Genomic DNA, 14,561 nt, shown 5'->3' on the forward strand with positions numbered 1-14,561 from the left:
TTCGTTAACTACATTTAAAAGGAGAACAATTTGATTTTATTGATTGCATTTCCCGGGCGAAGCGTCTACAGCGCATGCTCGAGAAAATCGCTCGGAAAATTCGTGTCTGCGGCTGCAAAGGTGAGGTTTCTATTAGATTTTATGTTTTCTCTGTTTTGCGTTCAAATAAAGTGTTATTGTTACAAAGGTGAGTACAATTTCCCGGATTACTTTAGAATCTCGTGGTAATTTATGGTGAAAAGGATATTATTTTGAAACGATTATCCACTTCCCATGTGCTTGAGTTTTGCCGGCACCTAACACATTTTCAAATTACGCAATTTTATTCATGATTTGCAGAAAAATATTGATATGATTTGACTACATAATCAAATTTTCTTATAATTTTTCCGGAATGTACTCTGCTATTTCAATATTTCTCCATTGATTCAAAGTAAGAACTAGCGAATCATTTTCATTTCAAAATTGGTCAGTTGCCATTTTTAATTTCTATTGTATTTTCTTGAGAAAAATCACATTTCCAAATTTAAATTTCGTTATTCGTTGACATAACACGTCAGTAAAGTTGATTGCATTTGTAAATACTACGTCATTTTGTCGTCATTGTGGCGCTGAAAATCGTTATTCACATGAAATGCACTTGAAATAAGTACTTAGTATCTTGTGCGTATCACTATTGGTCGAATCGCATCCGAATGCAAACCATGTGCACTGCAGATATGCACAAGATGGACGCGGCCACGGGAAACCCATGTGCGTCGCCGCGCCGGTTCCGTATGTCTCTATGTAGAGCGATATGCGATTATTCTAATTTAGAAACATGCCATTGCAAATACATCTGCTTACAAGTATAGATCTACGGCTACTAATTATAGTCGATGCACTCTCGCACTAAATTGTCATCATTGGCATGATCATGCACTTTCCCTTGGAGCGGTAGGTAGGTACCTATTGCAGGTAAATGTAGAACAAATTTTATAAGAGCGCGATTTTCGGATTTTCTGATTATAAAGTAATTTTAGATGAGCGAAAGTTTCTTCTGACGAAAAATGCCATAGTACTTTTTGAATTGATATTTTCGTGATTTATATATAACAGTGATTTATTTAATGACTAAAGTATCTATACCTAATGAAAAAGGCAGTAACAACTATGATATTACATACATCATCGTTCATTATTACTAGGCATGATACTTAATAACAATGAAAGTAATTTCCTCGTTTACGTCCATTTCGATACCAGTAGGTATATGGGCGTTGTTTTCATCAGACACTTTTGTCGATAATTTATTTGATAACAGTAGAGGAGGTGATGAACAGAGTGTGTTATGTTGTGAAGGCGAGCATTCACATTTATCTATATTTGGAAGCGTGGCTAGCTGTATCGATGCGCGCGGGGTGCGCACACTCGGAACCGAAGACTTCCCGATGTTGTGATTGCGACTTAATTGAATGTTGCCCTGATGTAGTACCTATACTCTCAAACGATTAAATACCTGTTGATACTTAATAAGCATTAATAAATACAGGCCATTACCTTTAGATTACAATCTGGTTCCGCAAGCGTACCTACCCAATGCGAAATTAATTTGTTTCTGCTACACTGTTGCACTTTTGACATTGCCCCAAATATTGATTTTGATGTCTACGTCGAAGAGCGTTCCCTTTGACCTTTTCATATTTCTGATCTCGATTAAACCGTATATTTTGTTGAAATATAAGTAGATGCAAATGAAGCGACCTAAACACGTATTCTTAATAAAGGTTTCGAATTATATCATGTAATGATAAACAACACACGTTACGTTAGCTATGTTAAGTATAAAAACGGTCTTTCGGCCTTAACGACCTCCGTGGTCCAGTCGTTGAGCGTAGGGCTCATGATACTGGAGGTCCTGGATCCGAATCCCGGTGGGGGAATACGTAACAAAACTTGTGAGCACTGGTTTAGGTAGGACATTACAGGCTGATCACCCGAATATCCGGAAGTAAGATGATCCCTGCTTCGGAAGGCACGTTAAGCCGTATTGGTCCCGCGGTTACTACTAAAGACGGTTACTCATGTAAAGTACGTACCTAGTCGTCACATGAGTCATGTCGGAACCGTTGGCAGCTCAGCAACCCTGACACCAGAGGGTTGCTGGGGTTAGTAATCTATCTCACAATTCACACGGTAGAAGAAGGTACCTACCTACTTTATTATAATTATATAGTACAATTTCTTGTTTTCCGCATACTAGGATCTATGTACTTCTCGTTTCTGGTCACAACAGAAGCGAGCTAAGTACTATTTCTTTATTTGAATAGCAATGAGTATGATGAACTGAAACGATTATTATTGTCCTTTGGCTAGGTTTGCACTGTTGAGATCGCGTTTTCTGTGAGTATCGACAACAAGTTACGATGGGTAAAGAAAAGACTCACATCAACATCGTGGTGATCGGCCACGTGGACTCAGGCAAGTCCACCACCACCGGTCATCTCATCTACAAATGTGGAGGCATCGACAAACGTACCATTGAGAAGTTTGAGAAGGAGGCCCAGGAAATGGGCAAGGGCTCCTTCAAATACGCATGGGTATGTCGCTGTTTATTATTTATACTTACTTATAGGTAATTTATAAAAATCATCAATCACCAATAAGTACTAAGTATGTTATGTTACCTAATACCATAAGAGTCGGGAGGAGTGCCTTCTCTTGTTATATGCGCTGTTAAGTACCTAAACGTCGGTCCATTACGGGGTTGATTTCAACCTTCATGACCATGAAAGTTTAAATTATACTTAACATAGTATTATAAGCTCTCGGCTATATCCCAATTGGGGAGCAGTAAGTACATATCGCAAGATGAACTAAGTACCCGCACCTCACCGAGCTTTCTATATGTACAGGTACTTAATTGGTTATTTTTCCAATACGTCTTAAACAACTTTGAGTTACATAAGAATTTAAAAAATACGTCTTTGGTTACGACGTTAGAGAAAATTTCTGAGAATTTGCCTAAAACTAGCTTTATTAGAACAAATAAAACAGTGAACTTCTTTGTTTGGAATGTCTTAAAGCTACAAGTAAATGTAGAATAGGTAAGCAACAAGTACTTCTTTGTTCTCTTAGGTACTTGACAAACTGAAAGCAGAACGCGAGCGCGGTATTACAATTGACATCGCCCTGTGGAAGTTCGAAACCGCCAAGTACTATGTTACCATCATCGACGCCCCCGGCCACAGGGACTTCATCAAGAACATGATCACTGGTACTTCTCAGGTAAAAAATGTTAATGCCTTTCTGTGGAGTCTTTTGTTTTAAGTATTTATTGGTCTTATAGAATCGCGAGGATTTCAACTTCGAAAAGTAAGTAGGTAAGGTTAAGATTAGAAGACAGAATATGAACATTAACACTGAAGATCATCGCAGTTTTGTTTATCGTCTTTAGGTATCACACCCGATTTTAGGAGTATTAATTTAGCTAAGTTGTAGACAAGAGAGGACATAAGTAGTTATTATGAAGGTGGGAAGACAATTAGGCAAACGGGCATTTCCACAGAAAACCTCCCTTTCACCTTTACTCCCACGCCAGGAATACCCCTACCTACGCGTTACGACATACTCAGTACTTAGAATATGTCAAAACCTTTACAAGGCTTTAATATTCAGCTGTAAGAATTTTATTTATGAAACGTCCAAATAAATTTATTGCGGATTCCGATTTCTCACTGATATAACTACGGAATCTTGTCCTGTACTTATATACCTCAGATAGAGATCAATGGCATAGGTCCTGCTCAATCGTGGATCAACCTATAGTAGATATATCTAGAACTTCAAATATCCAGCGGTAGATTTAAAGATTTCTGATGCTGAACATTCATATAAATAGGCCGACTGCGCTGTATTGATCGTGGCAGCGGGCACTGGAGAGTTCGAAGCGGGTATTTCGAAGAACGGGCAAACTCGCGAGCACGCCCTCCTCGCGTTCACTCTCGGCGTCAAGCAGCTGATCGTAGGCGTCAACAAAATGGATTCCACCGAGCCGCCCTACCACGAGGCACGCTATGAAGAAATCAAGAAGGAAGTGTCCTCTTACATCAAGAAAATTGGTAAGCGCAGTTGTCATTCCTTTATTTGCAACCATATTAAACGTAAGCCCTTGAACCCTAAAGAGACACGACAGAAAAAGGACAACCTGTACCCACTTTTTGCTGCTACTACACTATAAACTGTTTGAAAACTTTTAGAGTGGACATTATTAGTATTCCTTTAACATAAATGTAAACCATTAGAACATTTAGCATATGGTATTTAACAAATCCAGTTTGCAAATCTACATAATTTTCCGATCGACTAGTAATAAAGTAATAATTCGGATAATGCGGTATAATATTAAAATGGGCAACTGATGACAGGTTACAACCCGGCGACGGTGGCGTTCGTACCGATCTCGGGCTGGCACGGCGACAACATGTTGGAGCCGTCCGACAAAATGCCCTGGTTCAAGGGGTGGACCATCGACCGCAAGGAGGGCAAGGTCGAGGGCAAGACCCTTATTGAAGTAAGTCCTTTTGTGCCAACAGCATATTTCAAATACATACCTTCGTCTTCAGGATCCATGTAGGTAATGCAGTCTGGAGAGTCACAAGCCAGAAAACAACTTTCCATCACTCTTGGTTTCGAGTCCAAGTGTTACATTGATCTAATGGTTTCAAAACTTGTCAGACTGATCCAATAGTAGCGCAACGGCGATTCTTATCTTCGAATGCTTTTTTTTACAATTACTATAACCTATACCGATGTCAGAAAGGCTGTTTTACAAAAATCAACCTAGCTTCCAGCAGTGTTTGAGCTTACGTAGAATGAAAATATGTAGCTGAACGAAGAGAGAAATGGAAATAAAGTTCTAATGTCAAGTAGTGGGGTATACTTCTTACCGATTTGGCTAAAAGCTACAGCTAAAGTACTAAATTTTCTTTAGGCTTTGGACGCGATCCAGCCGCCGTCCCGGCCCACGGAGAAACCACTACGTCTGCCTCTACAGGACGTGTACAAGATAGGTGGCATCGGCACTGTGCCCGTGGGACGCGTCGAGACCGGCATTCTCAAGCCCGGTGAGTTTTGTTCTTCAAAATAACAGAGGAGCGTAGCATATTCAGCGTCAGGATGCAAGTATTATCGAGGCGCTCTTAGCTGGCCTGGAGCTAAGTAATATGGGAAACCAATGCTGGGAAGTCAGTTTTGTAGTTAGTTTTGGTGATACTGCTGAATTTTCCTTAGACTCGCTCTCTTAGGTTCTTATTTGAAAAAGTAAAATTCGGTAGATATCCAAATGGTGTCTGGAAGAGATTCTTAATTGTTATGACTTTGCTGTATGGATGGTTGTATGTCATGGATGGGTATGTCACTGTCTACCTGTCTTTTTGTGATGTTTTACTTTTGATATGTTTTCCCTTTCGCTACGGACCAAAGTCATCGTACTTAAAAATATTTGCTTACTTACGTACTGCATTCGATATTCGTCATTATTTTCTACTATGCATCAATTCATTGATTTGGATCGAATTCTGATTGGATGTAGTGTGAAAACGCCTTTAGGCAGAAAATTAATCACTTCGAACGACATATTTTTAATTTTTTTATGCCTACATAACTCCAGAAGGCGTCTCACGCAACAAATAATTGGTAAAATACCTACCTACTGGACAGTGGACTAATGTCAATACAAAGCATATTGTACTCCACCACGGGGTCTTCATGAATAGGCATAAATAAAGATAAATGTTTAGGTATGGTGGTGGTGTTCGCCCCCGTTGCCATTACCACAGAGGTGAAGTCTGTGGAGATGCACCACGAGGCTCTACAAGAGGCAATGCCTGGCGATAACGTCGGTTTCAACGTCAAGGTATTTATATATATACTTACACACACGTAACCCCTAACAGAGTGAGACATAAGGTACCTAATCAGAAGACAACTATTGCAGTCACTTTTGACATGAAGTCCTAAAAGGATATGACGAATGGTTACATGTAAATAAGTTCGTAGTAAGTAATCGTTAAATAAGTGGTTATAATCCCGTAGTTCTGGAAGCGCCAGGACACGTGTGCCTCGGTGCTTTTATCAGTAGGAGCACGAGACCGGAAGGAGTTTTAAGCCCACTTCTTGTTTTTGCGTTAGTGAAATAAATGTTTTAGGAGCGAACCTTTGTTAGGTACAATCTAAAGGTTTAATTTTGTTTCACGCATTATTTAAAGTGGATGTTGACTAACAGTGAAACAAACAAACTTAGGTCGTAATTTATGCGTTTACAGAACGTATCGGTGAAGGAGCTGCGTCGTGGCTATGTCGCTGGAGACTCCAAGAACGCTCCGCCTAAGGGAGCTGCCGACTTCACTGCTCAGGTACTTATTGTACACATATTATGAAGTTCCTCGTAGACCGTACTTCTTGGACACACTTCCTCTCAATCAAATGGAGATGGTATGCAGCATACTTCGTCACGCTATCCAATGCAAAGCAACTAATTGTAACATTGCGAAACGACGACAAATTATATCTCACATTATAATCAAGTATTAAGGCTAATACTTGCGAAACTCGTCCGTTAGCAATGCTATAACAAGGTCGTTAGTGAGCTATTCATATTTTAAACAAATATTATTGAACAAATTAACGCCTTAATTAGCCTACGAATTGAAACCCTGTTATGAATTGTTATTTTGTTAATCTATTATTTCCAGTTAGCAATTAATTATTTTTTATTATGGCTTTTGAACAATCAAGTAGCCTACTAAGATGCATTTTATTGTGTAGGTGATCGTACTAAACCACCCGGGCCAGATCAGCAATGGCTACACGCCCGTGTTGGATTGCCACACCGCTCACATCGCCTGCAAGTTCGCCGAGATAAAGGAGAAGTGCGACCGTCGTACTGGTGCGTTAGATTATATTTAGAACATTGTTGGTCGGCTATTAACTCCATTATTTCCTCAGTTAAGTTTCCAAAAAAAAAACTAAACTTGACGTAACAAAAATAAACAGAAAACTCCACTTCTTCTTCTTCTTCTAACTTTTGTAAAACTTGACTTGACGGCGCAATAATTTCGCTAAAGAGAAGAATGATATGATATTAACTATGATTTGATAAAATACCTACCTACTGGACCGTGGACTAATTTATTGATTTCTTAAGTCCTACTTGTAATTATTTTTTATCAAATGCTGCCCCAGTTTCATCCTCGTTCAGAATATTATAATAGTGTTTGTTTTGTTATAACAGGCAAGACAACTGAGCTAGAACCGAAGTCTATAAAATCTGGCGACGCGGCCATCGTGATGCTGGTGCCGACCAAGGCGCTGTGCGTGGAGTCGTTCCAGGAGTTCCCACCGCTCGGCCGCTTCGCCGTGCGCGACATGCGCCAGACCGTCGCCGTCGGTGTCATCAAGGTACAAAACATACAATACTAGATTTACCTAACACTAATTTATTCAACATTTCATAAACATAATTCATAAATACTTTATGCTAAACGTGTTTTTAACGAAATGGTAAGCGGACCCTGTGAAAAAGGAAGAACGCAAGTGAGGAGGTGGTGTTTTGAATAAAATAGATTCCTCTTAGTTACGTCACGTTTGCACAGGTGTATCACTTAATTAATTAACAAAAACTTTGTTCCAGAGCGTTACTTTCAAGGAGGTTACAACGGGCAAAATCACCAAGGCTGCCGAGAAGGCCCAGAAGAAGAAATAACTATCGGGCACCTTGAATAAAGAACAGCAGCCTGTAACCATCGTCTGTGGCGCTGAATCACCCACTCGTGCATGTTTCCCCGAATCTCATTCATTTCGGTCGTTGGCCTCGTCATCCTCCATCGTTAACACTTCAGTCCTGGCCCCGCCCCCGGCGTCAACGCGGCTATCAGACGATGGTTACGATGCGTCAAGCATTAGTAAACAGTACCCACTATCACTGTCAAATCCCCGTCGAGTGCGACCCTCCCTAGCGCCCCCTCAAGATCGGAGCTTCTTCACTGGTGACATCATGCTCGCCCCTAACAAATGCATTTATCATAGCTCGATATTTTTAAAGTTAGTTCGTTTTAGTTACGCTTATGTATTAAGTTTATGTCTTCGTGATTATGTTAGTCGTAAGTTACTTGCCAAGCTTGAGTTTCCGTATTTGAAAGCTCGTTACCTCTTATTTTTCCATCGCAAGGAGTTCAGGAGGAAAAGCAATGGAGACATGATTGAATTTTTAAATCATTTCACTGCACTATATTTTGTTATCTTTAAGTACAAACTTATTTAAATATGTTTAACTTTTTCATAAGCTCATTGTACTCTTTAATAGTTACTACTCATTCTAAATGGCAGTTAGGATACTTATCTAGAATCAGTATTTTTTCAACGTACTTAATTTTTATTTAACTTGACTACATTTTTTTTCGAAACATTTCTTTATTCAAAATATTTTTGTTCACTTTAATGAATATTAAACATTCAATAACGTTATGATTATGGAGTTAGGAATGTTAGCGGTTTAAAAGTTTGTAAGTATTGAAGCTTGTAAGCATCAGAGTGTAGAAATTGAGGGTGTTTGGTTGTAAACCAACACTCTATAGTTGAATTAGGCAGTATGAAAAAGCGTTTAAAACGTTGATAGAATTGAAGCTTTGTAAAGAGTAGGTAGTGATTTTGTTCCTAGTTAAAAACAGAGTAACGTGTTAAGATTTAAATATTCAATAACCAATCCATGCCATTTCCTTGAAAAATGACTGTTTTAAAGTTCTTATTACATACGGAATAACAAACTCAAGACAAGAACTCATTTTAAGCTAAATGTAACTTTGTAATTTTTTCAATAATTTTGTAAAGACCTTTGATCCTGATAAACCAATAAAGAAGCTACTGGTATGTATGTTTGCGTTTTAGTTTTATTGATTATGTAGATAGATCCGTAGAGAAGTTATTTTTACCCCAATTGTGCCCGGCCAAGTTACCGGGTGAGTGCCCTAAGCTCTCCGAAGGCTCCTCATTAGCTAATGCCATACGAGGCATCCGCTATTTCTGTGATCGTGGTACGGAGTTTTACGTCCAGTTGATACGGCGTGGTCTGACTGCTTTGTCCTACGTATAGGACAATGTGAACTTTTTTCCTCCTGGTTGCCCGATTATTCGGAGGAAACACTGGCCTGCTTCCAGGGGATGGAACGCGTGAAGCCATAGCGTTATTTCGCGGCGCAGTACGGAGTGTTTACGTATGAATTTACCACTAACACGTTTCTATAATCTAAGAAATTGATAGAGTATTTAATTTGAAAATAACATAGCCTAAATCAACCGGAGGGGGTATGGAGAGCATACCTTCACCACGCTGCTCCACTGCGAGTTAGTGAGGAAAATAAAAAATGATAGCGCCTGGCAAATAGATAGTAACAAAGTTATATGCCGCCGATTGCTATTAGGTACCTATTGGACCAACCCTTTTGTATTTATGGGAGGGTAGGGTGAAGTAGCTTGGCACCGGGGCAGGGGGTGGGGAGTGTCCGTTCTATTCTTAGTATTAATTTTTTATTCTATATCTCTATTCTCATACGATGCCCTTAATTTTTTCTAAACGAAAGTACACCATAGAGATAAGAAAAGTACACTACCGTTTCTGCAGACAAAATATTATTTATTTTGAACGCATCGATATTGAAAAAGAAAAACATCCACGTGAAATGTCATTTTGACAGTAATGACTGATAGCAAGTTTGTGTGGGTTGGACTGGTTCGCCGCTGTATATTTACGATACTAACAAGCCGTATCTGCGATAACGAAACACGATGACGTGTGCTTTGCCGTAAGTGAAAGTAACTTATTTAGTGGTATGAGCAATACGCGTAGGCCTTCAGTATCGTTTGTGTGTTGCGCCGGTCACAGTCTCTCGCGGGTTGTGGTGTCGTTCACTCAGGTCCACATTACGTTCTACTCCGCTTACGATGTGCGGAATTTTTGCATACATTAACCATTTGACGCCGAAAACCCGGCGAGAAATATTAGAGCTACTTGTAAATGGATTGAAACGGTTGGAGTACCGCGGTTACGACTCGGCGGGCGTCGCAGTTGATACCGCTGATCAGAAAGACATTGCTGTTGTGAAACGAAGCGGCAAGGTTGCTGCGCTCGAGGAGTTGCTGCAGGAGCGCAGTGTAGAGCTAGGTGTGGAGGAATGCGTGGACTCGCACTGCGGCATCGCTCACACCCGCTGGGCTACCCATGGCGAACCCAGCGCCGTCAACTCGCACCCTCAGAGGTCCGATGAGGACAATACCTTCGTCGTCATCCACAATGGCATTATCACCAACTACAAGGAAGTCAAGACTTTCCTGGAAAACAAGGGTTATGCCTTTGAATCCCAAACTGATACAGAGATCATTGCGAAGCTGGTTCATCACATTTACAATCAACATAAGGATTATAGTTTCCAGGAGTTAGTTGAACAGGTTATTCAACAACTTGAGGGTGCTTTTGCTTTGTGCTTCAAATCACGTCATTTCCCCAATGAATGTGTAGCAACTCGCCGTGGTAGCCCACTGCTAGTTGGTATCAAAACTCGTCGCCGGTTGTCAAGTGACCATGTCCCCATTATGTACACCAACAATAAAGCTACACGTGGAGTGGTTCCATCTGTGCCCAGAGTCAATAGCCACTCTCACTTCCAGCCAGAAGAAGAAAGGGATGTTGAATATTTCTTTGCATCTGATGCCTCAGCAGTTATTGAACACACAAACAGAGTTCTTTACTTTGAAGATGATGATGTTGCTCATATTAAGGATGGTATTCTCAGCATTCATCGTTTGTCAGGAAGTAACACTGACCCACATCAGCGTGAAATTTTTACCCTCAAACTGGAGATTCAGCAAATAATGAAGGGTAATTATGACTATTTTATGCAAAAAGAAATTTTTGAGCAACCTGAATCCATTGTCAACACAATGAGAGGTCGTCTGAATTTTGCTGATGGTACTGTAACCCTGGGAGGTATCAAGGACTATATTCCTGAGATTAAACGTTGCAGGAGGTTGATGTTAATTGGGTGTGGTACCAGCTACCATAGCGCCGTAGCTACTCGCCAATTGTTAGAGGAATTAACTGAACTACCAGTTATGGTAGAATTGGCTTCTGATTTCCTGGACCGAAACACGCCTGTTTTCCGTGATGATGTCTGCTTCTTTATTTCACAATCGGGGGAGACCGCAGATACGCTCATGGCTCTACGATATTGCAAACGTCACGGCGCCCTCATCATCGGTATCACCAACACAGTAGGCAGCTCCATCTGTCGCGAGTCTCACTGCGGTGTGCATATCAACGCGGGTCCTGAAATCGGTGTCGCCTCTACAAAGGCATATACTTCACAGTTCGTCTCTCTCGTCATGTTCGCCTTGGTAATCAGTGAGGATCGCATTTCTCTGCAAAAGCGACGTGCCGACATCATTGAAGGTCTCCACCATTTGGACTCCCAGATTAGACAAGTACTGGCATTAGATGCGCAAGTCAAAGCGCTCGCTGAAGATCTTTACCAACAGCGATCTCTACTCATTATGGGTCGCGGATACAATTTCGCAACTTGTCTAGAAGGAGCTCTTAAAGTTAAGGAGTTAACTTACATGCACAGCGAGGGAATTATGGCGGGAGAATTAAAGCACGGCCCGCTCGCGCTTATCGACGATTCTATGCCGGTAATGATGATTGTAATGCGTGACCCTGTTTATACGAAATGCATGAATGCACTGCAGCAGGTGACAGCTCGTCAAGGACGTCCTATCCTAATTTGCGAAGAAGGTGACACGGAGACTATGTCCCTAGCTTCGCGCTGTCTTCAGATGCCAAAAACAGTTGATTGTTTACAGGGCGTCCTGACTGTCATCCCCATGCAACTGCTTGCTTACCACATTGCCGTTCTTCGTGGTTGCAATGTCGATTGTCCGCGTAATCTCGCAAAATCTGTGACTGTAGAATAATCACCTTGTAAACGTAACTTTACGGCGATCTCATACCTATGTATGGCACAATAACGTTATATGCTTTATTTTGTACGTTTTAAATGTATACTTACCTATGTATCATCATAATATATATTACGGAGTTTGAGAATAGGGTATTGTAAAAAAAAATAGAATGAAAACCTAGGATAGGTATCCTCTAGATCTTCTAGCTTTGTTATAGGTACGTCAGTAGAAACTACTTTGCGGCAAAAGAATTACTTTTCACTACTTTCTACACCTCTTGCTTGCGTAATTTGATTCACGAATGAAGTAATAGGTACGTCGCACAGGATATTGGTATATAAATAAGCATTTCGAAGTTAAAGCATCAATACTTTACACATTCCATGGTTTTGTATTGAAAAATTACTGCTATGATTACATTCCTCGACTTTGTGTTGGTTTCCTATTTGCACTAGGTAAATATTTTTCTTATACTGTATCAAGGTCGCACCTCTCACTCGAATTCTTAATGAATGACATTTATTTTCAATTTATGTCCCTGTCACTAACTAAATGCTAAACTCTAAAATACTTATAAATACCTATTCTATTGGCATTTTAAACAGGTTAGACTGAAACAAGGATCTTAGGTACGAGTTCTAAAACAGATTATTCGCCAACTTGGGAAATATTAGTAGGTAATAGGCATAAAACGTATCAAAGCACAAAATAGTTTTGTTTTACGCTATACTTGAGTAACGAAAATGAATTTGTAAAAAAAGTATCAATACATTAAAACTATAAAGGTCGAATATATATTAAAATTCGATATATTGTAAATGAAATAGGTAGATCGATCACCTACCTAAATCCACATCACAGGTTCTAAGATTCTAAATATTTTTTTAAGCATAAATAATAATCGTAGTGGTTTAACAAACGATAGTGATACCTATGTACCTACCTATCTATATGTGGAGCTAAGTAAATATTTTGGATAAAACGTAATATATCACAGTAAAGTAATAGTGGATGAATACTTAGTGAATCATCTAGGTATGTTGCATTGAAAGATTGTATTATTTTGTAAAATATAAATGTTATATGTACTCGTAAAGCTAGGCTAGGACTTAATAGTATAGGAATATCACAAGACAGCAGCCTGAGACTACGGCAGTTTTTTTGCATTACCTACAGCGTAAATTATTAATAAAATTATTAATTATTAATCAGAATTAAGAGTAATTAGTAGATATCGCACACATGCTATTTCTAAGCTTACTTATGTCATTAAATCGTACTTATTCATCTCTGTATAATGACGAAATTATTATTAGTCTTATTTACTACTTTCGTAATAATGATGAGATTAATTCATAAAATTTTTGCTCGATAAGACGCATATGTAAGTCTTAGTCTTTTCGTGAAAGAACGACTTCAATATATTTTATTATCTACTACTTATACCCAAAACAAGGATATCCATGATAATATGTACCTTTTAGATAAAATTACATAGTAAAGTATCCGATTAAATAATCTAATTTCGTGTAAAATTCCTTTACGTCATTATTAAAACTGAAATCACAAAGTGGGGTTCTCCTGAAATCCCTATATATTCGTGAAAATATTTTGTTATCTGTTCTTCCTAAGCTAATCCCTAGTCAAAACATAAAATTTTTAGCTTGGGTCTAGTTTTTTGGGACAAACAACTAACTAAAATGGTACCTATAAATTCCTGTCTTAAATATGCATTTTCTGTTTTGTATAAATATTCTAGAATGTACGTGAATATCAATGTACTTATATAATTTTTTTCATAAATATGATTTTATTTATTCTAAAATCGCAGTTGTTATGTTTGTATTATATTTCTAATATATATTTGAATAGATACGTAAGATAATTGATGCAATGTAATGATAGATAACAATGAAATCTGTACAACAGATCGAAGAATGCAAAGCGAAATTTTTTTTTATATATGTTATGTAAAAATTTTATGAGAATTATTATTTACATAGAAATAAATCTATAAGTTTTATAATTATTTTTTTTATTCGTTACTTTAGGCACCTATCTATTAGTATGCTACCAAAATATCCAATCTTGTTGGTCGGTACCTACCTACTACCTACCTAATTACGTAATTTGTGTTTACGTAGTTTATTCTTTAACTATTTTCGTTTTAATTATACATATCGTCGCCTTACAGTAAAAACCACGGAAGTGTCGTATTAAAAAAAAATTGTGGTCCAATTTTTACCATGTGTCTACACTCAGCGGGATCCCCTGTCTGGGAGACATAAGAGTGATGCAGAGAATTAGATCTGAATTTGTTCTACTGAATTATCCTGAAAACAGAATTTGTTCCGTTAAAAAAACGGAAATACAAAGTTTTCTAACCGACCTCCAGCCAGCGGGATATTTCCCAAAGTTAAGTCTGATGAAGTATAAATTGGTATTAACTTTTAGATCTGTATTTATTCTGTTCAACAAAACAAAAAAAATACTTCTGACGTCCTTACTTCAGCTACAATCAAGCTGCAATGAAACCTCCAGTCAGCGGACTTTTTCTCTCAATGACATTC

General features: G+C 38.8%; 2 protein-coding genes across 3 annotated transcripts; both read left to right on the top strand.

Annotated features, from left to right (window-relative positions):
- The first annotated feature begins 23 nt into the window (after positions 1–23).
- On the top strand, positions 24–8,911 carry LOC126382203 (elongation factor 1-alpha 2). 2 transcript variants are annotated; one of them, XM_050031971.1, is made up of 11 exons: positions 24–120; positions 2,356–2,579; positions 3,118–3,267; positions 3,881–4,100; positions 4,407–4,552; positions 4,973–5,105; positions 5,781–5,896; positions 6,306–6,395; positions 6,808–6,928; positions 7,274–7,440; positions 7,673–8,911. In XM_050031971.1, exons 2-11 carry the CDS (start codon positions 2,406–2,408, stop codon positions 7,742–7,744), a joined length of 1,389 nt encoding a protein of 462 aa, XP_049887928.1. In that variant the 5' UTR covers positions 24–120; positions 2,356–2,405; the 3' UTR covers positions 7,745–8,911. The 2 variants fall into 2 exon arrangements, with proteins under 2 accessions (XP_049887928.1, XP_049887929.1); XM_050031972.1 differs by having other exon boundaries at positions 116–187.
- An 832-nt stretch (positions 8,912–9,743) lies between these two features.
- On the top strand, positions 9,744–14,017 carry LOC126382025 (glutamine--fructose-6-phosphate aminotransferase [isomerizing] 1-like). Its single transcript, XM_050031711.1, has one exon. The coding sequence runs from the start codon at positions 9,979–9,981 to the stop codon at positions 12,001–12,003; it is 2,025 nt and encodes a 674-aa protein (XP_049887668.1). The 5' UTR covers positions 9,744–9,978; the 3' UTR covers positions 12,004–14,017.
- The last annotated feature ends 544 nt before the right edge of the window (positions 14,018–14,561 follow it).

This window comes from Pectinophora gossypiella, chromosome 3, assembly GCF_024362695.1.
Source record: "Pectinophora gossypiella chromosome 3, ilPecGoss1.1, whole genome shotgun sequence".
Taxonomy (NCBI): Eukaryota; Metazoa; Arthropoda; class Insecta; order Lepidoptera; family Gelechiidae; genus Pectinophora; species Pectinophora gossypiella.

Excerpts from the sequence above, each read along its gene's own strand:
- LOC126382203 (XM_050031971.1), top strand. The coding sequence starts at position 2,406 with ATGGGTAAAGAAAAGACTCACATCAACATCGTGGTGATCGGCCACGTG. Across the intron at positions 6,929-7,273 it reads GAAGTGCGACCGTCGTACTG|GCAAGACAACTGAGCTAGAA; the intron begins GTGCGTTAGATT and ends TTGTTATAACAG. Across the intron at positions 7,441-7,672 it reads TCGCCGTCGGTGTCATCAAG|AGCGTTACTTTCAAGGAGGT; the intron begins GTACAAAACATA and ends ACTTTGTTCCAG.
- LOC126382025 (XM_050031711.1), top strand. The coding sequence starts at position 9,979 with ATGTGCGGAATTTTTGCATACATTAACCATTTGACGCCGAAAACCCGG.